The 27,343-nt window shown below is 45.8% G+C and overlaps 1 protein-coding gene and 1 pseudogene across 1 annotated transcript in view; one reads left to right on the top strand and one right to left on the bottom strand.

The window, feature by feature from the left end:
* Positions 1-15,487: 15,487 nt before the first annotated feature.
* Positions 15,488-15,910, bottom strand: LOC106734495 (60S ribosomal protein L23-like; annotated as a pseudogene).
* A 9,167-nt stretch (positions 15,911-25,077) lies between these two features.
* The window catches only part of TBC1D9 (TBC1 domain family member 9), a 168,285-nt gene continuing 166,019 nt past the window's right edge, over positions 25,078-27,343 (top strand). Inside the window, exon 1 of the mRNA XM_006144638.2 lies at positions 25,078-25,121. Coding sequence (XP_006144700.1) covers positions 25,103-25,121 — 19 coding nt within the window. The 5' untranslated portion in view covers positions 25,078-25,102. The remainder of the gene's footprint in view (positions 25,122-27,343) is intronic.

Raw genomic sequence — 27,343 nt, 5'->3', positions numbered from 1 at the left:
CTAGGTCCAGGACTCAGACTACAGTTCTCTCTGTGGGAGTCCAGCGCCTTAACCACCACGCCACTGGCTGGCCTCTTAAAAAACTTCCTTTAAGATGAATAGCTCTGCTGGTGGGAGAGTCAGGGAAACTCTCAGTCACAAGAAATCATAAGAAATTTCCAGTCTACCTAGAGGGCAACAGGACCTCCAGGTGCGTGGTAATCCCTAGTGGTCTAGAGTTCCACATTTTTCCTGTAAAGATAAATATATTAAAGATAAAAATGTTAGACCTCCTGGCTCACATGATTTCGCTCAGTCACTTTCATTGTTGCCGTGTTTATTTGATCCATGACTGAGAGCACATGAGTGCGCCCAGGAGGAGGCCCATCCTGACCACAGGATCGCGGGCCTCGATCCCCTTTCCCTGCTCTCCAGCTCATCAGGATCTCGGGCACGTGCATGCCGGACTGGGGATCTGGATCCGCAGATAGCCACGCGGCTCCCTGCACTGCTGTTCATTGTGCTACGGCCTATGCCACTGAGGCTGGACCTGTTTTTTTTTTGTTTCGTTTTGTATTTTTTTTTTAAAAAACAACCATTAAAGATGTAAAAACTGTGGGCCAGCAGGTGGCATGGTGGTTAAGGCAGTGGATTCCCACATGGCCAACATGGTTCAAGTCCCAGACCTGGTGGCTTGAAAAATTACAATAAATATGGGGCTAGCAGGCGGTGGGATGGTTAGGTGCTGAACTCCCACATGGTCAACCACGATTTGAGCAGCTTGCTTTCTTACTTTCTCTCTCTCTCTGTGTCTCTGGTAAGCACACATGCCCTATAGCAAATTTTAAAAAAGAATAAGTTATTAAAAAAAGAAAACAACACATAAATATATATATATATTTTTTTTAATGTGAGAACTATTCTTGCCTCACTGGCCATATAAACACAGACCACTGAAAGAAGGATTTGTGCTGCTCCTTCCAGGAACAGGGACAAAGCTCAAGACCCAAATGGGAAACTTGCACACAAAACCAGCACCCAGAAAAATGAACGCCCCAGAGGTAAACCAAAAAAAATATGTTTACCAGCAGGAGTTGGTATATGTGTTTACCAATGATGGCTTTTGTTCGAGACAAGGAAGAAAAGTAAAGTCTCCCCCTGGTCCCTTTCCGGAAATGCCCCAGACACAGGCAAGCCTTCTCAGGCTACGCACCAGAACCCAACCACCTGCCTGACTTGAACACCTAAGGTACAAATTTAAAGACCCCCTCGGACTGACATTCGCCGTGTTTGTTAGACTTGAACGCATATCCTCAATGAACTCTGAAGCCAGGTCTTTAAAACGTCCTCACAAACCAAGTTCCAAGAAACATCCAGTCAAGATCAGAAATCTCGAAACGTATCACAATGTGTTTTGGGAAACATCACGCTGAGGAAGAAAGGGCAGAAACATTGGCAATGCGGGAAACAGCAGCTACAGGATGGAAAATAAGCTTTCCAGGTGATTGCAATGCACCCTTAAATTGGAAAGCTCCCATTCCAGTTGCTTCAGCGCTCAACAGCACGGACACTGGACTCAAAGACCGGGCGAGCAGGAGAAACACAAGGTTGTCAGGAATGTCCTGACGTGTCCATGCAGACAACCCAACAGTCAAGGCGGATGGGCTACTTTGGCCTGATGATGATGGATTTGGAGAACACTGAATTTCATCCATAAAACAGACATTGTTTTAGATATTTGACTCTCAGGTGGGGAAGGAATAAAGCTTATCCTTACAGGAGCTCGAAAACCTTGAGGGAAATGGAATTGAAGTATACGTTCATTTTGATCCAGAAATTCTTGAAATCCATACATAGTGTTTTCATAATGCACATTTTCCATAAACTTTTCAAGATTTTTGTCATAGGGTATATATGCTCCCCAGAAAGAGGGGTGGGGGAGAGGGGAAGATAGTGAAAGGGAAAGTGAGAAATCATCCCCCAGGGGCCATGGCCCAGCTGCAATCCCTTCTCCTGGGAGGACAGGCATGCACACATGCCGGGCAGGATTCTAAAGTTGCCAAGTCTGGGACTCCAATTGCAATCAGCCATGTGGGAGTCCAGTGCTTTAACCACCATGCCACCTGCTGGCCTTCCACATTTTTCATGAACTTTAAAAAAAAAAAAATCTTCTCGTGCTAGACCCATGGGTCCCATACAATCGATCCCGGCCTGTGTCCCCAATCAACCTCTCCGATCGCTGTCCACCTGACTCAGGCCCACAGCTGCGCTCTATCTGGCGTTCAAGCCAGTCTCCCCAAGGCTCCCAAGGAGCTCAGCAAACACTGAAATCACTAAGGGAACCACAGGGCTCAACCTCTTAGCCCACGGCGCCCAGCCCAGGCTCACGTGTTCACGGAAATCAGGGCTCGCTGAGACTTGCTGCTATGGACGCCGAAGGAGGAGCTCAAGGTTGTAAAGAAAGGCCGTCGTATTAACGCTAGTCACTACAGCAAACTGTCACTGCTACGCACAGGCACCAGGGGGTGCTTCCGGTCACCGTGTCGTTTGGATCTCACCATTAACCCTCCGGGAAACACTGGGATCCCCATTTCACGAGCTCCGATAGCAAAGCTTAGAAAGTAACTCGCCCGAGACTACACAGCCTGCGAGTGGCGAAACTGCCTGGAACCTGATCCACCTGCTGGAACCCAGTCCGCCTGCTCCCAGAGGCTGTTCTCCGCCACCACGCTACATCGGGCTCCAAAACACAAAACAAGCCAACTTCACAGAGTACACAGGCACATGTGAGAGTAACTCACCCACAGGAAGGACCAGGCGGACGGCGAACGGAGCTCCAGCAACCCTGCACCTCCCACTCCGCAAAGCCCCCCCAGGAAAGCTGGAGCTTTTAAAGAGAATTCGAAAGGGGCTATATCAGGTCTGGAAATATGACTGCCCCCAGGTTCCACGTCCATCTCTCCCTAACCAGAGCCAGCTGTGTCCACGTACGGGGACAGGGAGGAGGAGGTCATATCTCAAACGGCTGCAGATGGAGAAATGGAGGGCCCCCAAATGACATTAGCCCTCATAAAACTGAGACTCAGCTGCAAAAACCCCACACGTTGTCCCTCCTTGTAAAGGCCAGCTGACACGTTTCTCTCGTTATCTCCAAAATGAGGAAAGAGATTTAAAGCCACGATCACAAACATTAGAGAAATGCAGTGAAGGACATTCTATGGAATACACCACCAGGGCCGACCAGTGTTGGCTTGTGCTGTGAAGACACTGCCCTCCACAGGCTAGGATGCCAGGGGAGGCCTGAGCTTCAAAAAAAACTTCTAGTCCAACCCAAAAGCCAGGTATGGTGCACACACCTGTAGCTCCAACTGGAGGCTGAGCAGGAGGATCTCAGCACAAAATCCTCCTCTCTTTAAAACAATACTCCCCAGGGCCAGTAGATGGCATAATGGTTACATCACTGGACTCCCACGTGGTCAGCCACTGTTCAAGTCCTGGACCCAGTGGTTTGACACTCATACTGTGTGTGTGTGTGTGTGTGTGTGTGTGTGTGTGTGTTCCAAAGTCCTAGAAAGGGAATGGAGGAGAAGGAATTGTGTGGCCATCCCCCCCCCCCCCGGGGGGTTTTCTCACTTTCCCTCTCGCCATCTCTGTTTCTCTCTCTCTGGTGAGTGCATGTGCCTTATGGCAAAAACGTCTAAAAACATAAACAAAAATATTCCTCAAAACTGCCAAGGTCATCCAATACAAGGGAAGTCACAGGAACTGTCACAACCCAGATGAGCTGAAAGAGGAGACAGGGTGATTACATGCACTGTGGTATCCAGTGTCCTGGAAGAATCCTGGAACAGAAAACGAACATGGGCGGGGGGGGTTCTGATAATTTCATGGGGTCTCCTTCTCTGGAAATATTACAAACAGAACAGAGAACTCGGTATCCTAAAAGTGTTAAGATGGTTTTCTTTTTAAATTTAATTTGTTCATTTTTCCTAAATTTGCTACGGGGCACACCAGAAAGAGAGAGAGAGACAGAAAGTGACAAAGTAAGTTCCTAGGTATGGGACTCGAACCACATTTGGCCATGGAGGAGTCCAGCACCTTAGGCACCATGCCATCTGCTGGCCCCCTAGATGTTATTCTTAAAGCAGGAAACCTTGTGTAAATGATTTCTTGGCATTGATTTCATGTTTTAAGACTGTATCTTTGTGATTTATATTAATGGTCACAATGACTCTTCAACCCAGAGTAACTGGAAAATGTGCCGATGAGAAGTTAATCCTTCGTCATTATGTGTCAGAGGTATTACGAAGGTAATGAGCAGGTCTCTTCTCTGTACCCCGTAATGACACCGACCATGGCTGAGGTAAACGGCACAGGGGGACCAAAGGTTCCCGAACACTTGCCCTCTGGGTGGCTGTTTTTCTGTTGTAGTTGAGATGTTTCTTCCAGGAGAGGGCTCCATTGACCATCAAACGGAAACGAACCCTGGCAGCAGGGAGTGGAGCTCCGTGGATTCTAATGTTTTGAATGAAAGTTGGTGGGAACACCTTGAGAAAGAATACACTCAGAAATCTTTTCTAGTCACACTTGTGCAGTAGGAAAGGCGGATTAGACCACGCCAATGGATACGTTGCATGGGAGGGAGGTGTACTGACCTATACCCCTCACGGAGCCCTTAGAGATGTTCTCAGGCCTCCACATTGCTGAAACCATATATTCCTAAATGGAAAGAAGGTGAGACGTGGCACAGCTAGAAGTACTATCCCAAGCCAGACCCATGTTGCTGAAGGAGTGTTCTTGATGTACCACCTGGACACGCACTGAATGACCACACCTGTCTTACTCTACAGAGCACGTCACAAGGTAACTCGTGTATCTATGTATCTAAACAAGGCAGCGAGAACGGCTTCTACACACACACACACACACACACACACACACACTAGCCCAAGTAAAGTTCTTCAATGATTTCCCATTTCTATGAAGCCCAAGTACCTAACAGACTCCTTAACTGTTTTTTTTTTATTTCTCAGTCCGACCCTCTGGCTTCTGCCATCTCCAGAAGGATCTTATGCCACTGTCCCACTCATGTCCTGTGCTCCAGCTCCACTAGCTTTCTTTGACATCTGACTCTTGTCCCGCGGAGCGCGCTCCCACCCCAGAGCCTCTGCACAGACACTTCCCTCCGCCTGACTCATCTCCCACATTCCTCTCCTAATACAATGAGCCTATTGACCCTGTGATCTCTGTTCAACCTTCCCTTAGAGAAAACCTCCCCGCCCCTTGTCCCTCAGTTAGGTATCCCTTACATGCTTACATAGCACCTTGTACTGCACTTTTTGGGAGATTTAGAAAAAATTAGGTGGCAAGCGAAGCATTTGAATGCAAGATATGGGGAACATTTTTAAAAAATAAGAAATAAAGACATATAGTAAACAACACTTTGTCAGTTTTAAGCTAGGTCATCAGTGGGACTTACTTTCTAGGGAACTATCTCTCGGGATGCCTGTGCTCAAGGGGATCAGGTTAGGCACTGATTCAGGTGAGGCTGGAAGAGCCAGCTCCTGACTCAGCTCAGGCTCTCCTGGGCAGAACAAGGTCCTAGGATGGGTGCCAAGGAGAGCTAAGCTCAGAGCAGGGTTTTGTTAAGCAGGGCTAGACGAATTAAAATACGTTTGGGGGGACCAGCAGATGGTATAATGGCTACGTCACTGGACTCCCATGTAGCCAACCCCAGTTAGAGTCCTGGACCCAGTGGCTTAAAACTTATGCCAGGCACATGTGCGTGCGTGCCCAAGATCCCGAGAGGAGAATGGAGGAGAAGGGATTGCAGCGTGGCCAGCCCCCCTGGCAGGTGATTTCTCACTTTCTATCTCTCTATTTCTCTCTGTCTCTCTGGCGAGGGCATGCGCCCTACAGCAAAAATCCCCCACGCCCCCCCCCCAAAAAAAAGAGGAAGAAAAAGTACTCTTTTGGATCAGGCTTTACTGTGAAAAGCTTGAGTTGTTCCATCTTTGGCCAACGGGAGTCTCTGAGTTCACTCCTAAGTCCATTCCCAGGACACTGCTAGTCTGTGTGAGTTTCCTCATGGTACAGTATAACAAACCATTCCAGAATCATCGTATACCTTTCCTGTCCCAAATGCAGTTTAGACGATATTACTAAGAAAGAATACGGGGCCAGTTGGTGGTGTGGTGGTGGGGGTGACTGGATCTCACATGGCCAGCTGAGTGGTTCAAATCCTGGACCCAGTGGCTTGAAATACATGCTAGGCACATGCTTTTTATGCATATATGTGCCCAAAATCCGGAGAAGGGAGGAGAAGGGATTGTGGCATGGCTATCCCCTGGAGGGGACTTTCTCATTTTCCCATTCTCTCTGATTTTAAAAATAAAATAAAAAGTAAAATGATAAGATACAATCTGGTATTAACAATGCCCATTCTGTTGGGTTGATTACTGTTTCTAGGTTTCTCCAATGATATCTGCATCTTTTAAAAAGAAAAAAGAAATACCCTGATTTTATGCTGGCACTTCTAATTCGGATCTAATACTTTAATCACCCAAATTCTCTACTGCATCCATATGCATTTTCTTTTTTCTATGTTGAGAATTCTGAACCTCAAGGACACAGAGAATGGCAGAATGAAAAAAAAATCTATTAATTATTCATTTATCCCATACCACACACACAGCAACGCCAGGAAAGCAACTCTTGGGTTTCAGAATTTACTACTTTCAATGAGAAGAAAACTCACTCCTGCTGATCTCAGAGGGAGCAAAGCCAGGGTGGAGAACAACACAAGACAGTATCTCCGCCCAGAATGTGTAGGTACACTGACATTTACTCTCTCGCCAAAGCCCGTCCTGTTTTCTGAAATACTGTGTAAACTTATTCTGGTAAAGGCTTTTCCCCTTTACATGGGATTTTAATATATATATTTTGCAACAGACTAATATATACATTAGTTAAGAAAAAAAAAATGACAAGATAGAAAGGAAATAATAGACTTCCTATGGAAGAAAGTCAAGACCCCAAAAGCACAAAGGAAAACAGAAGATTCTTTTGCATCACGAGAGGGTATACGCCCTAAAAATGTTGGATTTCCACTTGGTTGATCTTCTGGGAGATGACTTTACCTACAGGATTTTGTTTATATATTTTTGTCGACCTATTTATTATAAAAGATATTATAATAAATATAAGAAGCCCAGAGACTACATAAACTAGGAACTCTTAATAAGAGATTCACTCGATAATAAGCTGGACTGTAAAGGGCCCTATGCAATTTTTTTTTTTTTTTAAATTTTTAAAACACTTCTCACTTCAGGCCTTTTCTCTCTCTTTCTAATTTCAGAAGCCATTTTAAATCTGAGGTGTGTCCTGGCATGTTCAGGCAAGCTATGCTCTAAACTCCATCTTACAGACTTATAAACTCCCCTACTCCCACCCAAACACTCACACAAGGCACGGCAACATCTGTCCTCTCTCTATTTCTATCTCTCTCTTTTTATATATATTTTTTTAATTTTTAAACCATTTCTTCTCACCTCAGGCATTTTCTTTCTCTTTCTAATTTCAGAAACCACTTGAAATCTGAGGTTCTAGCACACCAGGTGGTTTTTACTTTTTACGTTAAAAAAAACATTTTTGTTCTTTTTTTGGTTGCTTTGTCTATTTTTTTCTGTTTTTTCTTTTCCTTCTCCTTTTGCTTTTAGTTTTTTAAACCTTACTTTCCCACTCTGTTCTTCAGTCTCCACACACTGAGTGTCTAGACAGGCCTAGGTACACAGCAGCCAAGCATCTGAATACTTTTAGGGTCACTGAACTCTTCAAGGCTTATTGAACCTCCCACTTTAAGGGAGAAACTTTTTTTTATAAACCTGGACTCATAATCTCTTTCTGTGGCTATCACATTGCAAAACACAGTAGAGGACAGATTTTATCACAGAATGACCAGAAACCATTGCAGAGGCACAAGAAATGTGAGAAACCAAGAAAAGATTTCTCCCCTGATGGAAAAGAACAATCCCTCATCATCCACAGATAGTACTGTGGAACTTAGGGAAATGTCTGATAGAGAATTCAGAATAGTCATAGGAACAAAACTAAACAAGATGCAAGAGCTGAGAGACAATGAATTCCAGAAGTTCCAGGAAAAAAGAGATGAGTTCCAGGAAGCAAAGAAGTTCTTGCACGATCTGAAAGAGGGAATACACACCATAAAAAAGAATCAAATGGAGATGCTTATTTGCAATCTTTCTATTACTGGAAGTGAGAAAGCAAGCCACCAGGTCTGGGACTCAAACCAAGGTTGACCACGGCAAGTCCAGTGCCCTTAACCGCAACACCACCTGCCAGCCCCAGCAAAAATATATTTTTTTTAATTAGCAAACCAAATACAACACATTAAAAACATTATACAACACGACCGAACAGGATTTATCCCAGAAATGCAAGGTTTTAGAGCAAAATAATTACTTTCCTTATTTCTATGTTTCCTTTTATTCCATAGTTTTATTCTTCTTTTCTTGTATTTCTTTTCTCTCCTTTCTTCCTTGGGACCAGCAGTTGGCATAACGGCTATGTCACTGGACTCCCATGTAGTCGACTGCAGTTTGAGTCCCGGACTCGGTGGCTTAACCTCATGCTGGGCGCATGTGTGTGTGTGCCCAAGATCCCGAGAGGAGAATGGAGGAGAGGGGACTGCGGCGTGGCCATACCCCCTGGGGGGGTGATTTCTGGCCATCCCCCCTGGTGAGGTGATTTCTCATTTTCTGTCTCTCTGTCTCTCTCTGTCTTTCCGGTGAGCGCACACACCCTATAGCAAAAACCTTTAAAAAAAAAAAAAAAGAATCTCTCTCCTTCCTTCCTTTCAAACTCTGCAAGTACATATACCAAACCTACAAGTGTTTAGTTCTGGGAGAAGATACTGTGTTACAAATTTCTATATACCAAGAACTGCTAACTTTTAAAATCAGTGAAAATATCAAGATACTTCCATTTATTTTATATTTTTAAAGATCTTTTTTTATTTGTCTATTAAACAAATAGTCATTGAGAGTATACTTTCTGCCAAGTTCACCCTAGAAAAGAATAAAGGACAAGATGAAGGAGTACTCAGAATCTAGAAGGAAAGCTAGAATTGTAATGTTACATAACCTGGCTTCATTTACATGCATGTTAGTAAATGATGTTTTGTAAATGCAATGCAAGATCAAACCCAAAGCTCCATATCAACTTCTTTCTTTACATTTTATTTTTTTTGGAGAGATTTTTGCTATAACTGAGTGCACTCACCAGAGACAGAGGGACAGAGAATGAGAAATCACCCCCGGAGGGTGGCCACACCACCACCACAATCCCTTCTCTACTATTTTCCTCTCAGGACTTGGGGATGCACGCACATGTGCCAGGCATGCATTTTAAGCCACCGGGTCCAAGACCAGAACCTCAGTTGAATACATGGGAGTCCAGCGACGTAATCATTACACCATCTGCTGGTCCCCAGATCGATTTCTGAGGGCCTTTACAAGCCAAAGTGTTTATAGACATCACCTGTTATCCTAGCACAGGCTTGGGTAAGGGGTTAGGAGTGGAGAAAGAAAGAGGAGAAAAGGATGGTTTAGATAATCCTTTCTGATGTCCAGGAGCCCTGAAACCCAGGTCTCTGACTTTCAGCAAGGTCAGGTGACTTTTAGAGACTGACAGTTTCCCAGACTGAAGGGGATGCTCAGAGACACATGTAATGACTCCTACCGAGTGGAAAACAGTCTGTTCTTCCTGAAGATTTGTTATTTTCTGGACATGGGTCAACATGACAAGGAAGAAAAAACATTTTTTATAAGTTCTTTTTATTTTTTTTTTTTTTAGATTTTTGCCAGAGGGTACCAGAGAAAGACAGAAAGAGCTAGAGAGAAGGAAAGTGAGAAATCACCCTCAGGGTGATGGCCACACTATAATCCCGTCTCTATCCCCCTCTCAGAATTTTGGGCACTCATGCACATGCACCCAGAGTGTTTGGTTTTTTTTTTTTTTTTTGAGAGGTTTTCGCTATAGGGCGCGTGCGCGCGCCAGACAGACAGAGAGAGACATAGAGTCAGAAAGCGAGAAATCACCCCCCAGGGGGGATGGTCACGCCGCAATCCCTTCTCCTCCATTCTCCTCTCGGTATCTTGGGCACGCCCGCACACGCGCCCGGCGTGAGCTTTAAGCCACCGGGTCCGAGACGCGAACTGCGGTCAACTACATGGGAGTCCAGTGACATAGCCATTACGCTAACTGCTGGTTCCCAAGTGTTTGTTTTCAAACTGCCAGAACTGGGGTTCGAACAGTGGGGTTGGTCATGTGGGACCCAGTGTCTTAACCACCATGCCACCTGTTTGCTCTATATTTTTTTTTTCTTTCCATGAATTCCAGGCAGTGGATACATGGAGTTTCTCATAGACACATCAAAGCACAGAATAATAAACTGTTTACTAGAAGAAAAGACATTGAAATTGTCCAGAACTTGCCTGCAGAGAATCTTCATTCTGATGGATCCAGACCATGACTGGCCGCCCTCCCCAGACATCAAGTCATGACAGTTGCACTAAAGAGTGATTTGGAAAAAAATCTTCTGGATAGAGCAGAACAGCTATCGTGCTCAGGCGGACCTGGCTCCAAGATTTTGAGAGGTCTGAGCTCTGGTTTTTAAGTTCCGGTGACTTCCTTGGTCAATCTCCGTTCCGTTGCACAGTGATGTCTTTTTAGCCATTCCCTTTCATTTAAAAGTGGTGCTAAAATTAGGAGTTCCCACAGAGAGAGCTCCACTTTGACTCCTTGTTTTGCTGGCTTCATGAAGGCCTGCTTTCTTCTAAAAACTAGATGGCTGCTGATTACTATAATTTCTTACACCAGTCAGCTTTGCGGGGTCCAAAAAAAAGTGCTGCTTATTGCAAATTTTCCCAGCGTCTGGCAGGACCTTCTTTACATGCAGAAGAAATCACAAAATCTTTGTTTTTTTTTTTAAGAGAGATATATATATATTTTTTGTTATAGGGCAAGCATGCTCTCTGGAGAGACAGAGATAGAAAGACAGAGACAGAAAGCAAGAAATCACCTCCCCACCCAGGGGAATGGCCACATTGCAATCCCTTCATTCTCCTCAACAGGATTTTGGGAATGCACACACATGTCCCCAATGGGAGTTTTAAGCTGCTGGATCTGGGACTCAAAGCACAGTCGAACCACATGGGAGTCTGGCAATATAACCGTTATACCATCTGCTGGTCCCTGAAATCACAAAATCTTAAAAGAACCCAGGCATCATTTGAGACATGCCTTTCTTTCTTAATTACAAATTAAATTATGGATTATTTGACGTTGGCCTTAACTTCAGGTAGTAAGACCTCAAAGCACTCTAGATTCATGCTCCACTCTGATGATGGAACCCCGTGTGCATCTTTCTGACCAACCATCCTTCAGAGCCAGATGCTGAGTCATCCCTGTGCCAGGTTGCAACACTGACTGCAGGGGAAACTGAGGATGACCCACAGCCATTAGATGGTACTGCATTGACTGAAGGTAATCTTGATTCAACTAATTATTATCTTTTTAACACAGGGGATTATAGGTACATGCCACTCTTTTTTTTTTTTTTTTTTTCCCCCTTTGGAGAGGTTTTCACTATAGGGTGCGTGCGCTCGCCAGACAGACAGAGGCATAGAGACAGAAAGCGAGAAATCCCCCCCCAGGGGGGATGGTCACGCCACAATCCCTTCTCCTCCATTCTGCTCTTGGGATCCTGGGCACGCACACACACGCGCCCGGCGTGAGTTTTAAGCCACCACGTCCGGACGCGAACCGCGGTTGACTACGTGGGAGTCCAGCGACATAGCCATTACGCTAACTGCTGGTTCCCCATGCCACTCTTTATATGTGATAAAGAATACATGTAATTTTTTTAGAGAGAGATTTTAGCTATAGGGCAAGTGTGCTCACCAAAGAGACAGAAAGAGACAGACAGAAAGCAAGTAATCACCCTCCAGGCAGGGCATGGTCATGCTGTAATCCCTTCACCTCCATTCTCCTCTCAGGATTTTGAGCACACAAACACACACACGCGTGCATGGTGTGAGTTTTAAACCATCAGGTCCAGGACTCAAACCGCAGTTGACTACGTGGGAGTCCAGCAATATAACCATTACACCATCTGCTGGTCCCAGAAAGAGATGTAATTTTAATTATACGCTCTATTTTTCTTCAACTAATATTAATAAACATTAAAATGTAAAAATCAATTTTAGAATGTAAAAATAAATACCAATTTTAAAATTCAAATGAAAAAATGTAGAAGGTAGTGGAACAGTGGTAATGCCTCTGGGCACACATGGGAGGGGCCTGGGTTTGTGTCCGGGGGCCTTCCTGTACATACCAGGCGTGATGTTCGCTGAGACGGGGGTAGATCTTGGCTACGACCCTGCCAGGGGTCCTGTCTTTCTCTCTCTCTGTCTCTTTTTCTCATGGAAGAGATAATTAGATAAAACTCTGGAGAGAAAAGAAAGGAAAAGGGAAAAACTTAAATGTACCTCCAGTGCTGTAGGGTTTCCCACACTCTTTTTTTTTTTTTTTTTTAACAATTATTTTATTTACTGGGACCAGCAGTTGGCGTAATGGCTATGTCACTGTACTCCCATGTGGTTCATCATGATTTGAGTTCCAGACCCGGTGGCTTAACCTCCCGCCGGCGCGTGTGTGTGCATGCCCAGGATCTCAAGAGGAGAATGGAGGAGAAGGGATTGCAGCGTGGCCATCCCCCCTGGGGGGGTGATTTCTCACTTTCTGTCTCTCTGTCTCTCTCTGTCTTTCTGGTGAGTGCACATACCCTATAGCAAAAACCTCTCCCCCCCCCAAAAAAGGATTATTTTATTTAACTTCATTTATTTATATACTTATTTTAACTTGACCAGAGAGGGATGAGTGAGTGAGAGAGAGAGAAAGAGCTAGAGAATGTGAGAAAGCAAGCTGCCAGGTCTGGGACTTGAACCATAATTGGCCATGTGGGAGTCCAGTGCTCTTACCCACCACGCCACCTGCCAGCCTCTGCCACTCTCTTAAACTGAGACATGATTCTGCATCATAACACAGTGTCTTCATCAAGCACTTCCGGTAATGGAAGGGAGCTCCCACCCCTAGAGTTAGAGAACGGTTTATATAAATCAATATGGCAGGAGACAACCCCCTGCCCACCTTTCACTCTGTTTTATGAGGGGACACAAGTCTGCTTTATTTCTGAGCCCTGACCCATTATAAGAATAAAAAGAGCTGGCCTGTAGCCTCGTGGTTCAGAGAGCCAAGTCCCACGTAGCCAATCACCGTCTGAACCCCAGCACCCAGCAACTAGAGAAACATAGCAGGCATGTGTGTGTGCAAGCCCCAAATTCTGCCAAATTCTGACAGGATGGAGCAATGGAGAAAGGACTGCAGTGTGACCACACCCCACTGGGGGAGGCTTTCTCCCTCTCCCTCTCTCTGCCCTGTCTCTGTCTCTATCTCTCTGTGCCAAGCACATGTGCCCTCTAGCAATTAAAAAATAAACTATTTTAGGGAACCAGCAGTTAGCATAATGGCTATGTCGCTGGACTCCCACGTAGTCGACCGCGGTTCGTGTCCCGGACCCGGTGGCTTAAAACTCACGCCGGGCTCGTGTGCGTGCGTGCCCAAGATCCCGAGAGGAGAATGGAGGAGAAGGGATTGCGGCGTGACCATCCCCCCTGGGGGGTGATTTCTCGCTTTCTGTCTCTATGTCTCTCTCTGTCTGTCTGGCGAGCGCACGCGCCCTATAGCGAAAACCTCTCTAAAAAAAAAAAAAAAAAACTATTTTAAAAAGCCTCCGGTGACATAATATACAAATAAATAAAATTTTTAAAAAATAAACCATGGGGAGGGGACAGCAGGTGGCCTGCTGGTTAAGGCGCTGGACACTCCCACATGGCATACCACAGTTCGAGTCCTGGACCTGGTGGCTTGCTTTCTCACTTTTGCTTCTCTTTCTCATCAAATTAAGATAAATGAATGAATAAATAGAATTAAATAAATAATTACTTTTTAAAAATTAAGATAAACCATGGGGGTCAGCAGGTGGTATGGGGGTTGAGGCCTTAAACTACAACATGGAAAATAAGGTTCAAGTTCCAAACCTGGTGGCCCCAAAATCACAACAGACAAATAGATAAGTAAATAATTTTTAAAAATTTTTAAATATGAACAGAATCCTTGATAAGGCCAAAAATAGAATAAAAATCAATATGTAGAGTACGCTGAGATGTGGTTAATCATACTAGTGTCAAGCTTGGACCTCATAGGTCTTTTTCCTTTCATTTCTTTACAATCTGCCTGTGAAATCACTCTCAAGCCAAAACTGAATCAATGGAAATAAATCGATGATCACCTAGGCCGGGGGAAGGAAGCCGAAGTGAGGCCTTGAGGGTAGAAAGGGAAGAGAGAAAAGATGGGGATGAAGATGGGGATGCAACCGTGGACACTTTGCGTCCTTCTGGAGTGACTCTCTGTGGACTAGAGCTGCCACAGGAGCAAAGCAGAGGCCCGTTTGTCCTCAGCCCCTGCTCAGGTGTGTGGCAGCTTACAGCCACACAGCGCAACTCTTGTCATGGGCTCCCACCCTATGAAATGTCCGGGGCCTGCGAAAGCATCATGCTTAACTCAAAAGCATCTCAAAAGCATGAAGAGCAAAGCCAGCGCGAGTACCTCGAAAATGAGAACCACGTCAAACCAAAACAGTGAGGTCAGCCCTAGAGATTTCACTTCCCACTCTCACTTCCTGTTTCCTGTGAGCCCGGGAACTGCAGCCCTCCCCTTTCTGAACTGCTTGGGGAACAGGGTCCTTGCTTTTCAGCCTCTCATTCTCTCCGGGATTAACAACAAGAACTACTGATTGTGTAGCAAGGAGACAGGGTTCCAGATCACCAGGAACCCAGCCTTTCGCTACACACCCTGCTCAACCTGTGTGGGCAGACTCAGAATGGCAGGGGGCAGCCCACCACTGGCACGGTGGCTGGGCCAGCTGGGTCCTACACGGCCGACATTGTGGTTTGTCTCAACCTGATGGCTTGAAAAACGTGCCAGGCACATGTGTGTATGTGCCCCAAATCCCGAAAGGAGGGAGAAATGGAGGAGAAGGAATTATAATGTGATCATCCCCCATAAGGGATGTGTTCTCACTTTCCCTTCCCCCCCCCACCCCTTTCTCTCACCAGTGAGCACACGCACATCTAGCAAAAATAAATAAATAAATAAGTAGTTTTAAAAAGACAGAGGAGAAACCCAGACAGCTGTGGAATTGACTAAACACAAGGGAGAAAATCACAGCCACACTTCCATCATCGACCCATTCTGTATTTATTTATTTATTCATTTATCTATTTATTTATTTATTTGGGGGAAGCAAATAGTCTTTTACCGTGTGGGGATTTTTTTTTTTTTTTTTTAACAAATCACACTGGAAAAATCACATGATGCTGCCGGGATTAGGTGCCATCCTGGGCCACAACTCTGTACACTGCTTTGCAACTGGTCCTGTGATGGCGGACCCTTTCGTTTCACCTTTACTGTTACTATGACCCGTGCATTATCTTCAGAATAGAGAAACACGCCATCTTTTCTCCGGCATGACTTCGGTCGTCGAATTACCACTGCAGGGCGCACCTTCTTCCTGAGCTCTGGTTTGCCTTTCTTGACCATGGCCATCACCCTGTCACCCACGCCAGCAGCGGGGAGCCTGCTCAGCCGTCCCTTGATCCCCTTCACAGAGACGACCTACAGATTTTTGGCTCCTGTGTTGTCCACACAGTTGATCACAGCTCCTACCAGAAGACCCAGGGAAATCCGGAATTTTCGCCCCAGAGGACCCACCAAATCCTAGTTTCGACATCTTGAACATCAGAAAAAGCCCATTTTGTATTTATTAGTCGCATCTCATTTTTCAGACTTAGGGACATATCAAACCTAATTTCCTTTTTTTTTTTTAATACCAATTGCCTCAGCAAAGAATATTGCGGGTCTTCTCTCTTCCTTCCTGAAAACATTCTCAAATTACAAATGGTGCCTAAAAGGCCAACGTGACCTAATATTTATTCATCTGATAAATATTCCTTGAGTACCTGCTAAGGTGCCAGGCAGTGCTCCCGGCTTGGGAAGAGCAGAAGAGAAAGCAGATGAAGATCCTCCCCTTGCCGAGATTAGATTCAAGCAGAGGGAAGACAGACATGATAGAATAAGATAATAAGTGAATTTAAAGTACATTGGAAGTAATAAGTGATAAGGAGAAAATGAGATAAGAGAGAGAGTAAGGGGAATTAGGAGTGGCTATATGAAGGATCTGTTTGCATTACTGAATACCATGGTCAGAATAAGCCTGGTTTTGTTTTATTTTATTTTATAAATTACTTGTCAGAGAGAAACAGAGAGAAGGAGGACAACCCACCTCCCCCCATGACCGAGTACAGTCATGCCATAATCCCTTCTCCATTTCTCCATCCTGTTGGGATTCTGAGCACATAAACACACACTCTTCTGACTTGCTTTTCAAGCTGATGGGCTGGGATTTGAACTGCAGTTGGCCATGTGGGGGTGGCCCATGGTACGCCTTATTGAATAGGTCAACAAAGACTCAAAGGCCACGGAGCTAGGAAGGCAGTAGCTTTCTTGCTAAGGGCTAATATATTTTCAGATACTTCCCCCATGACCTCTACGACAAACCAATGAGTCTGACTTCTTTTCCCCCAAATGATAGAGAAACAATTTCAAGGCCAAAAGGAGCCTGCATTGCAGACTCCATGATGTAGGGACCTCCTACCATATTCAAAGGGGGACATTTAGTTAAACTGAACATTCAACAGGAGAAGAAATCAGAAAAGGTAGAGTCTGAGGGGTGACCAAGGCAGAGGGGTGGGCAAACCCACTTCACCTTGAGGCATTAAGCAAAATGATGGCTTTTAGTTTCAGTAGCTTCTGGTACTTTGTCATTTTAGCAAAGGTGACCTCCACCTCCTCCTGGACATGCACACCAGGCCCAGCTTTCAGATGAACAAGACAGAGAAAAATGCGACAGAAGGTTCTGGAAAGTGGAAGAAATCCCTGTGTTGTGGTTCTAGATGGGAGCGAGGCGCCAAGAGTACGCCACGCAACACACACCTGGCACTGTCCTGGCAAACTTGGAAGAGCACACCAAAACTAGCCTGAGATATCCCAGAGTCCTTGTCCCACCAGCTACATTTTGGTCTATTTTCCCAACTAGAGCAAAGAGAAGGAAAATGTATTATTGTTTTCTAGCACATCAATTTGGTTGAGAAGGTCTGAATAAAATCATTTTGAAAATGATTCTGTAAAACCAGCCGGTTGGGAGGTGGTTAAAGTGGTTGATTCCCACATGGTCAACCATTTGGTTCGACTCCCAGACAGAGAGGCTTGAGAAACACAAAAGGGGTGTGTGTGTGTGCATGTGCATGTGCGTGTGTGTGTGTGTGTGTGTATGTCCAAAATCTCAAAAAGAGGGTGAGATGGAGGAGAAGGGATTGCGGCATGACTGTTCTCCATGGGTGAGGTGGTGCTATCTCACTTTCCCTCTGTCTCTCTGCCTCTTTCTGGCAAGCACATGTGCCCATTGGCAAAATTTGAATATATACATACATTCATACATACAGTGGTTTCTACCACTGCTCCATGGTCCATCGGTTCACTACGATGCTTTCACTACAGAGAGGGCTGCTGAACATGTGGTCACTCACCCATCAACGAGCGTCCCATATGTGGGGCATTCCATCAGCAGCCTGATGCCTGGGGTGGGGTTGCCAGAGTTAGTGGCAAGCAACTGAGAGCTCCAGCCTTGGTGCTAGCCCTAGTCTGTACTTTCTGGCATTACTAGGACAATCCCAATGAGTAAGATTTTCACTACTTACAGGATTTTCTCTCCAATTTTCTTCTTCTGGTGCTGTAGCCGAACCATGACCATGACAACGATGTTCTGAAAATGGTTCTTTTAACACGCTTCGCCAGAGCTGATTCTAATTCCATCTCTTTCCCCATTCAAAAATACTTACTTTGTTCTGCAAACCAAAACATTCACATGGGTCAATACTCCTAGAATTATAAAAATACTCTAAGCCAGGAGTCCCCAAACTCCAGCCCATGGACTGCAGCAGGTCTGTAGCCTGTTAGAAACCAGACCATGCAGCAGGAGGTGAGCAATGGGCGAGTGGATGACGGCTTCCCCTGCATTGACAGCCACTCCCCATCAGGTCACCTCTGTGCTCCGCCTCCTGTCAGGTCAGCAGTGCTATTAGATTCTCATAGGAGCACGAACCCTATTGTGGACTAGGGATGGAAGGGATCTAGGTTGCCTGCTCTCATAAACCAACACCCCATCTGTGGAAAAATTGTCTCCCACAAAACAGGTCCCTGGTGCCAGAAAGACTGGGGACTGCTGCTCTAAGTGATAGGAGTAGGTTCTTTTGTGAAAACCGATACACTTCAGTATGGCCAACGGATAATGGAGGGAGAAGGAGGTATCAGGGAGATGAATGCAGGCAGGGAAATATCTCCCCGGCCTGTGGCTGTTTTGTGTGTCCAGACTCCCGCAAGACACTGCAGGTGTGTGTGGCATAAGCTGCTGCCATGAGTCACTGGGTGTTTGCCAAGTGCTCAGTCATCATTTCCCCCGGCTGCCCATCACCAGCAGGGAAGCTCAGTGGGGGAGCCATCTGCTGCCAAGGCAAGGGCTGACTCTGCCTTCTGGAAGAGCAACTACCTTCGAGAAGATAGGACAGGGCCAGCAGGTGGTGTGGTAGTTAAGGGGCTGGACTCCCATATGGCTGACCATGGTTCAAGTCCCATACCTGGCAGCTTGCTTTCTCACTTTCTCTCTCTCTATGGCTCTCTCTGGTTAAATTTTAAAAAAATAATGATAAATACAATTTTAAAAAAAGATAGGAGGGTATCAAGTGGAGGAAGTTGTGAAGGATTCACTTGCTTCTCACTTTTTCTTTTTCTGATCATTGCTAGAGGGCACGCGCACTCACTAGAGTGAGACAGAGAGACAGAGAGAGAGAGAAAGCACTCCCCCCGGATAGGGTATGATCATGCCACAATCCTTCTCCTCCATCTCTATACTGTCAAGATCTGGGGCACACTCACACATAAACCTGTCATGCTTTTCAAGCCAATGGAGCCAAGACTAATTGTGGAAAGCCATACAGAATCCAGCCATACAGAGCAGCCCCCCTCTTTTTTTCTTTTAAGTGTTTTGCTATAGGGTGCATGCACTCACTGGAAAAAGCGAGAGAGACAGAGAGACACAGAGAAAGGTAAAGCTACAACTCATCCCCCCAAGGGGTGATGGCCATGTCGCAATCCCTTCTCCTCCGTTCTCCTCTCAGGATTTGGGGCCCACGCATACATGTGCCCAGTGTGATATTCAAGCTGCTGACTCCAGAACTCAAACTGTGGTCAGCCATGTGGGAGTCAAACACCTTAACCACTTAAAGTGCTGCACCTGGGCTGAGAGTGTGTTTCCACCCAGCTCCCAGGGATCACTTTTCTACCTTGACAATGCCCAGCTGAGTGGAGCCATCACCATAATACATCTGAAGCAGGAAGGGAAGAGATGGAGGCCCCCAGATGTCATAAGTCTTTAAGAAACAGGCTGGGGGCCAGCAAGTTGCATAGTGGTTAAGGCACTGGACTCCCACACGGCCAACTGTGGTTCAAGTCCAGACTCAACAGCTTGAAACTTACACAGGCATATATGTGCATGCCCAGAACCCCAGGATGAGAGCAGAGGAGAAGGGACTGAGGCTTGGCCATCTCCCCTGGGAAGTGATTTCTCACTTTCTGTCTCTCCAGTGAGCATATGTACCCTATGGCAAAAAATCTCTTCAAAATGAAAAGAAAAAGAAGCATGCTGGTCAGCCACACTCCTGTAGAATGTGAACAAGGAATTTGAGCTAAAGAAAGTGAAAAGGGAGAGAACCAGCAGATGGCGTAATGGTTACATCGTTGAGCTCCCACCTAGTCGATTGTAGCTCGAGTCCTGTACTCGGTGGCTTACAACTCACACCAGGCACATGTGCATGTGTGCCCAAAATCCCAAGAGGAGAATGGAAGAGAAGGGACTGTGGTGTAGCCATCCCCCGGGAGGGGGTGATTTCTTGCTTTCTGTCTCTCTGTCTCTCTCTGGCGTGGGCATACACCCTATAGAAAACTCTCTCAAAAAAGAAAAGGTGTAAAGACATAAATGAGAACAAAGGGCATCTATACCTAAACCTAGACAGAACACCAGCCCTGAAGGGCAGATACTCTTTACACCTTATTGCTAAATGACTCCTGGAGTAATTTTACATAAAATACTTGTTTTTAAATTCTTGTTTGGTGTCAACCAAAGAATTTATGGATTTTATATCACATGCTTTCGAAAGTGTTTCACAGATCTTAATTTTCCTTCCTAACCAGATTGGTTTAATCTTTCAGAAATATCTCCAAGTGTCTGGAATAGAGGTAAACTGGGAAAATGTTATTTGTTCCATAAATAACATAGTTAGATGATGTATTTTTGAAAAATTAAGGGATGCCTGGTTTTGAAGTATAATCAGATGAAGTGAATATGTGGTCACATCAGGGTAAGCCCGAATCCTGGAAGACTGGTGCCCACACAAAGAGGGGAAAGTCGACACAGACAGATTCAGAGGAAGGAGCACGTGAAGACACTGCCAGCCACGCGGGGCCCTTGGCACAAACCAACTCCTCCCCCAATCCCGCCCCCCGGCCATCTCCAGCTCTCGCCTCCAGGACTGTGACATAATACGCTTCCTAGCCCAAGCCACCCGCCTGCAGTACTCAGCGATGGCAGCCCAAGTAGACTGGGATGGTCACACGGGGTACATGGGTAGGTACATGGGTACAATGAGGCACGCGTGGGTCAGAGTCAGCACCCAGACAGTTGTGGAGGAGAAATAAATGTTGGTTGGAGGTTTCAGCCCCAACCTCCAGATGTGTGGAGGCAACTACTGAGCAGGGCCTTGAGGAAGCATCATGTCTCCTCCAGGGTGGGAAGGACAAGAAGGGAAGCTCCTGGGGAGGAGGGGAGCATGAGAGACACCTGCTCAGAGCAGTGGGGGACGGCGGGGCATGAGCTCCCAAGTTGGATGCCGGGGGGTGGGGGGCCAGGGCACCTCTGGGGAGCCCACCAGTGGGGGCTGGGGCTAGGAGCTGGAAATGTCCTGTGTCTTGGCTCTTACCCTCCTTCTGCAGCTGGCTCTGGGGCAGTTGCTTGATGTCCTCAGCAGGAGAGTCCCACCTGCTCACCATCCTGTGAAAGCCGCAGCCAGGGCCCGCGCCTCCCACTTTCCTTTTCCAGGTAAGAACTTGGCTTGTTTGTTTTCTAGTCTCACAGGGAGCTACTTCTTTGTAGCTACTTTCTAGAGGTTCTTTTTCTTTTCTTTCTTTTCTTTTCTCTTTCTTTCTTTCTTTTTTTTTTTTTTTTCCCTCACTGGAGAGAGAGAAATAGTGAGTGAGAAAGTGAGAAGTCAACCCCTCTCTCAAGGAGAATAGCCATGCCACAATCCCTTCTCCTCCATCCTCCTTCTGGGATCTTGGGCACATGCACTTGACATGACTTTCAACCCACTGGGCCTGGGACACGAACCTCAGTCAGCCATGTGGGAGTCCAGCAATATAACTACTACACCATCTGCTGACTCACATGGAGATATTTTTAAGAAGGTAATCCACTAAGACCCCTACTCCTTAGCCAATCGAGCAGGTGAAACATCACACTCACCTCTGTACCTCCTTCTTGCATGTCTGCACTTTGCGTGCTTGAACTCCATGTCCACACACTCTGCCCCGTAGGACCGCACTGCCGAGTGTTGCTATTATTACATCGTTGTGTACCTTGTCAACACACGTGCTGTTCTCAACTGCTGAGTGTTTGTGTCATCACAATCGTGTTGCATAAACACACTCACACCCTTCGCTGCAATGCTGTGTCTATTTTTCACAAGGTTGTCTAGCATACCAAATCACACACCCCTCACTTTTCAATGTCTGAATCACAAGACGGTATAGTATGCCACACACTTCCGTTACTGTGTTGCCATGTCTCTAGTGTCATGTTGACACACATGTGGTAAACTTTTTTTTCTTTTAAAGAGAGATTTTTTTGCTATAAGGCACGTGCACTCACCGGAGAGACAGAGAAAGAGACAGAAAGCAAGAAATCACCCCCCAGGGGGGATGGCCACACTGCAATCTCTTCTTCTCTATTTTCCTCTTGGGATCTTGAGCATGCACACACACATGCCCAGAGTGAGTTTTAAGCCCCCAGGTCTGGGACTCGAACAGCGGTTGACTACATGAGAGTCCAGCAATGTAACCATTACGCCATCTGCTGGTCCTGCTCTGTGGTAGACTTCTGTCTGTTTCTATTTTTAGTCATTGTATATCATGTCTACAATCATAACCCAGGAGTCAATGCTGTATGTCTCTGGATCACATGGTTGTGTAACATGTTCCCTCACGCACTCCTGGCTTTGGGGTGTCTGTAAGCCCACGGACCTGCACCACATCCATACATGACCCCCCCACACACACACACACACTGCTGTTTGTCTCCATTTCTCGTAACTGTGTAGAATATCAATGTTCCCACCACCTACAGCACTGTTGAGTGTCCATATTTTACATGATGTGTGTCATGTCTGCCTGCACATGCCCCTGAGCGCTAATGTATGTCTGTAGTATTGTTCGATCAGTGCAGAGTTCTACCTGGGGATGGTGAAAACGTCTGCACGTGGACAGCAGTAATCGCTGCAAAACCATATGAATGTACTTACCCGCACCGAGGCGCGCATTGAAAAAGGGCTAGGGTGACACATTTATGTTATGTATATTTTACCACATAGCATCAATCCTAGGGAGAAAAAGGACTTAGAGATTTAGGGCCAGTCCAGCCTGGTTTCAGATCTGCATCTACCACCGACTGGTGATCCTTGATCAATTTTTTTCAGCTAAGGGCCAGTTTCCCCATCTCTGAGATGATGACAATAACATCTGCCTCACCATGTTATTGTGAGGGCAAATAGCACGACATACGTTAAACAGTATTGTGCACGCAGAAATGTTCAAAGAATGCTGATTGTACTGGTAGCTGCGATCAGCTGAGGGAAGCGAACTGAAATCTCTAAGAGGAACTGACGGGCTGCGATTCTCTGCTTTCTACTGCTGGTTTCCATAGCCCTGTGCGGCAGTAGAGGGGTGTGAGAAATAACCTCCTCCATTATGTAAATATTCCTTCACAAACATCCTAGTTACTCTAAGAAGCAGGAGAAAATGACTCTACATCAGACAGAACCGGACATCTGACCAGGAAGCCAGACACAGGAAAAAAAAGGGAGCCTATCTTCAAATGCAAATGAGCATTATCTGCAGTAATGTGAGATGAACTTGGGACCATCTCAGTTAAAGGCGGGGAAACACTGGTAAGTGTCTGGCACCAAAGAGATGGCAGGGGAAGACCAATTGTCCAGTGCCCTTTCCTTCAGGCCGTGTTTACCTGCAGTCCGTTTAGTGAACGTGCCTTCCCTTGAGTTTGGAAAATGAGATAATGTTCTTGAGTTCCCGCAAAGTTGACTGATTGTTCTACTTTTCTATAAAGCCTGAAGTTAGCAACTGCAGGATTTCTTGTTAGTTTTTAGGTTAAGTCTCAGGAAAATAACATTCATGTTTTGGGGAGGAAATTCTGCTCTGTCACTGATTACTTTTTTTTTTTTTTAAGAGAAATTTTTGCTATGGGGTGCATGTACTTGCCACAAAGACAGAGAGAGACAGACAGAAAGTGAGAAATCATCCCCACCCCACCAGGGGAAAGGCTATGCCACAATCCCTTCTCTTCCAGTCTCCTCTCTAGACTTTGGGCACGCAGGCCATGTGCCCAGCCTGCATTTAAGCCACCAGGTTTGGGACTCGAACTGCAGTTGACGACATGGGAGTGCAGCGACATAACCACTACACCACCTGCTGGTCCCACTTATTACTTTCTAAGTGACCACTGTTACTTTTGGGTTGTGTATGCTCAGTAACTTTTCAGGAAAGTATACTTTCTGGGGTTGTCACATCTGCAAGCTGGTTAAGCAACTTTTGTAAAACTATTCTTGAAAATGAATCACTTACGGCTACTTTTATTTATTTATTTTTTACAAATTCCTTCCTCTTCTTTTTTTCTTTCTTTTTTAATGGGTTACTGATTTCATTTTCATTGATGTTTTGGTTTTTGGCTCTGTTCATATTCTCTTGGTATTTGTTGGCTTTCCTCACCATAGTCAGAGTTATCTTCCAACAACAGAAAGTTATTTTGGGCCTAGGTTATGGGCATTGGTTTATTAATTGTGCCTTCCATGAATCTTTGTGTCGGGCCTCTAACACAGGGAATAATGCAGCAACTCCTGCCATTAAAGCTCCACCTACAATTTTAAGGAAGTTGGGAGAGAGGCTACCATCCCCTTCCATTTTCCAAACCATCCTTCTAACCATTCGGTAAATGGATCATTAATGCCTGCATTTTCAGTCAACTCATTTACCAATGTTGCAAGCCCTCGCAATGCACTAGTAATGATCCATCCAGGGCAGTATTATTTGGAATAAAAATACAGCATTTCCCTTCTAGCGTGACACAAACTCCCCCTTTCTGGCTTTCTGTCTCTCGGTCTCTGTCTCTCTGGCAAGCACACATGCCCTATAGCAAAAATCCCTCAAAAAAAATAAATAAATAAAGTCCCATTTCATACCTTGGCTTGTGCACGAGGTCACCTGGTGGCTTGGGTCCCTGCTTTCCTTCGCCAGTGTCGCTTCCGCGCGCTTCAGAATAACGTGTGGGGGTCGGGGGGAAACTCCCCCCATCTAAAGTCTCGCGAGAAGCTGGGGAACCCGGAAGAACAGACCACATGAAATGGGCCACATGAATTTGGGTGGGATGAGTCTCCCACTCCCTCGGGGTCCCGGTCCTGCAGTCAGTGGAGATCCCAGAGAAGCCCCCAGATTGTGAGAAACGCGCTGACCCGACCACTGTCACAGCATGGACGTGGAGACCCGAGGTACGGGGAAGCGAGGCTTCAATGGTGGTCCCGCATGATAGGGTGATGGGCAGGGAGCGGCGTCTATGTTTTTTAAAGGCCCTGTGGTTTTGATACACACTTCTGGTTCATAACGGCAATGTCCAGGCTCCAACCCCTCTGGCTACCCCTGCTTTGATGATGGAACTTTCTTTCTTTCTTTCTTTCTTTTTTTTTTTTTTTTTTTTTTCTTGGTCTCTTGTTTTGTTTTTTGAGAGGTTTTTGCTACAGGACGCCTATGCTGGCCAGAAAGAGAGAGACAGAAAGCGAGAAATCACCCCCCAGGGGGATGGCCATGCAATCCCTTCTCCTCCATTCTCCTCTCGCGATCTTGGGTACGCATGCACACGCACCCGCCTGAGTTTAAGCCACCGGGTCCAGGACGCGAACCGAGGTCGACTCCGTGGGAGTTCAGAGACATAGCCATTATGCTAACTGCTAGTCCCTGAGATGGAACTTTCTTAACCCTCAGGACACAGTTTGCAATCAGAACAGTGAATAGGACATACACTCGTTCTCCTAAAGATCCCCAGAGACGAGATAAATAAGGTAGTTTCAGAACGTTTGTTCTCACTGATACTTTGATTAGAAACTTGGTTGACCTGCTCCGTTGGCTATAGGCATTTGCTCCTAAAGCATCTCTCCATCCTGGCGGTCCCCATGCTGTCTCCAGTACCGCTGCACCAGTTTGCTAACTGGTCTCTACTTTTTCCAGTTCACTTCTACAATCTATTGTCTGCACTTGAACAAAAGGAAGCACTCTGGATTCAAATCCTAGCAAGACACTTACTGTTTAAAATCCACAGTGGCTGCCCAGTGCCCAGGGATAAAGTCCATAGTCCACACGACCCTCTGGGTAAACCCATGCCTCCCAGCTCAGGTCATGGCGGGCCTTTCTCCATTTTGGCCTGTAGGCTCAAACTCTTGTAGGCCCTCGAATGTCCTGTGCTTCATATCTCTGTGCCTTTCAACACGCTGTCCTTCCATCTAGAATATGCTCTTCAACCTCTCCACACCACCCCCTTTTCATCTGACGTAACTATCATTTATCCAGCTTTCAACTGTCAAGGCTTTCCCGTAAGGGTCTCCCTGGACTTTCTTGGGATTATTTTCAGGATTATCTTTACAGAGACCTCAAGTGGCATCTCTACTTCTCTTATTATCGCAACATCTCAACAGCGCCTTTAGGATCTATCTCCACCTCCCCACCTCCCCACCTCCCACCCTCTGTGGACTGCAGACGCCATGAGGGCAGGACCACACATCAGTTTATCATGGCTGCATCCCCACATCTGGGGATGTGGTTGGCACATACTGCTGTTGGCTATGTATTTATCGAAATAATAATAGCAGTAATAACCACACAACTTTCAAAAATTCATGGAAGATGGAGCTGCAGAAAGACCTCAAACTGGGGCAGGGGGGAGCTTCTCCTCCTTTCTCTTTCTCTATAAAGGTCCTAGAAATATTGAGGAAAGGCCTAAAATTATAGTCAGTGCACTTCAGTGAGGTGGTGTGGAAAAAAGCAAAGCAAGTTTTACTCCAAAAGTATACTTGTAGTTATAACATAAATAAGTTCTGGAGACCTAACGCACAGCGGGGTGGTTATAATTAATAATAATGGATTCTATGAGGGGACTTCAAAAAGTTCATGGAAAATGGAATTAAAGTATAATTAAGACTGCCCTGTGGCTTATGGTTAAAGGAACCAGATCCCCCATGGCCAATCACGGTTCTAATCTTAGCCTGGCAGCTTGAAGAACATAGCAGGTTTGTGTGTGTGTGTGTGTGTGTGTGTGTGTGTGTGTGTTTCTAAAACCCCAACAAAATGGAGAAATGGAGGAGAAGGGATTATGGCATGACTGCAACCCATTGGGGGTGCTTTATCCCTCTCTTCTCGCTCTGTCCTTCTCTCTCTGGTGAGTGGAAGTGCTCTCTGGCAATATAAGTGTGTGTGTGTGTGTGTGTGTGTGTGTGTATGTGTGTGTATTTAGGAACAGGTTTATTTTGGTGCAAAAAGTTTGAAATCCATGCATAGTTTTTATTTTTGGAATATCCATTATCCATGTTCTTGTTGAAGATATCTTATAAACTTAAATTTTGCTGAGAGAGTAGGTCTTAAGAATTCTCACCACACACACACCAAAGATAACTATGCAAGGTGATGATGGGTTCTTCAGCTTGATCATGGTAACTATTCCACA

Source organism: Tupaia chinensis, unplaced genomic scaffold (assembly GCF_000334495.1).
Source record: "Tupaia chinensis unplaced genomic scaffold, TupChi_1.0 Scaffold000127_2, whole genome shotgun sequence".
NCBI lineage: Eukaryota > Metazoa > Chordata > Mammalia > Scandentia > Tupaiidae > Tupaia > Tupaia belangeri.
Note: the sequence above shows the minus strand (reverse complement) of the source record. Positions and strands in the feature narration are given on the sequence as shown.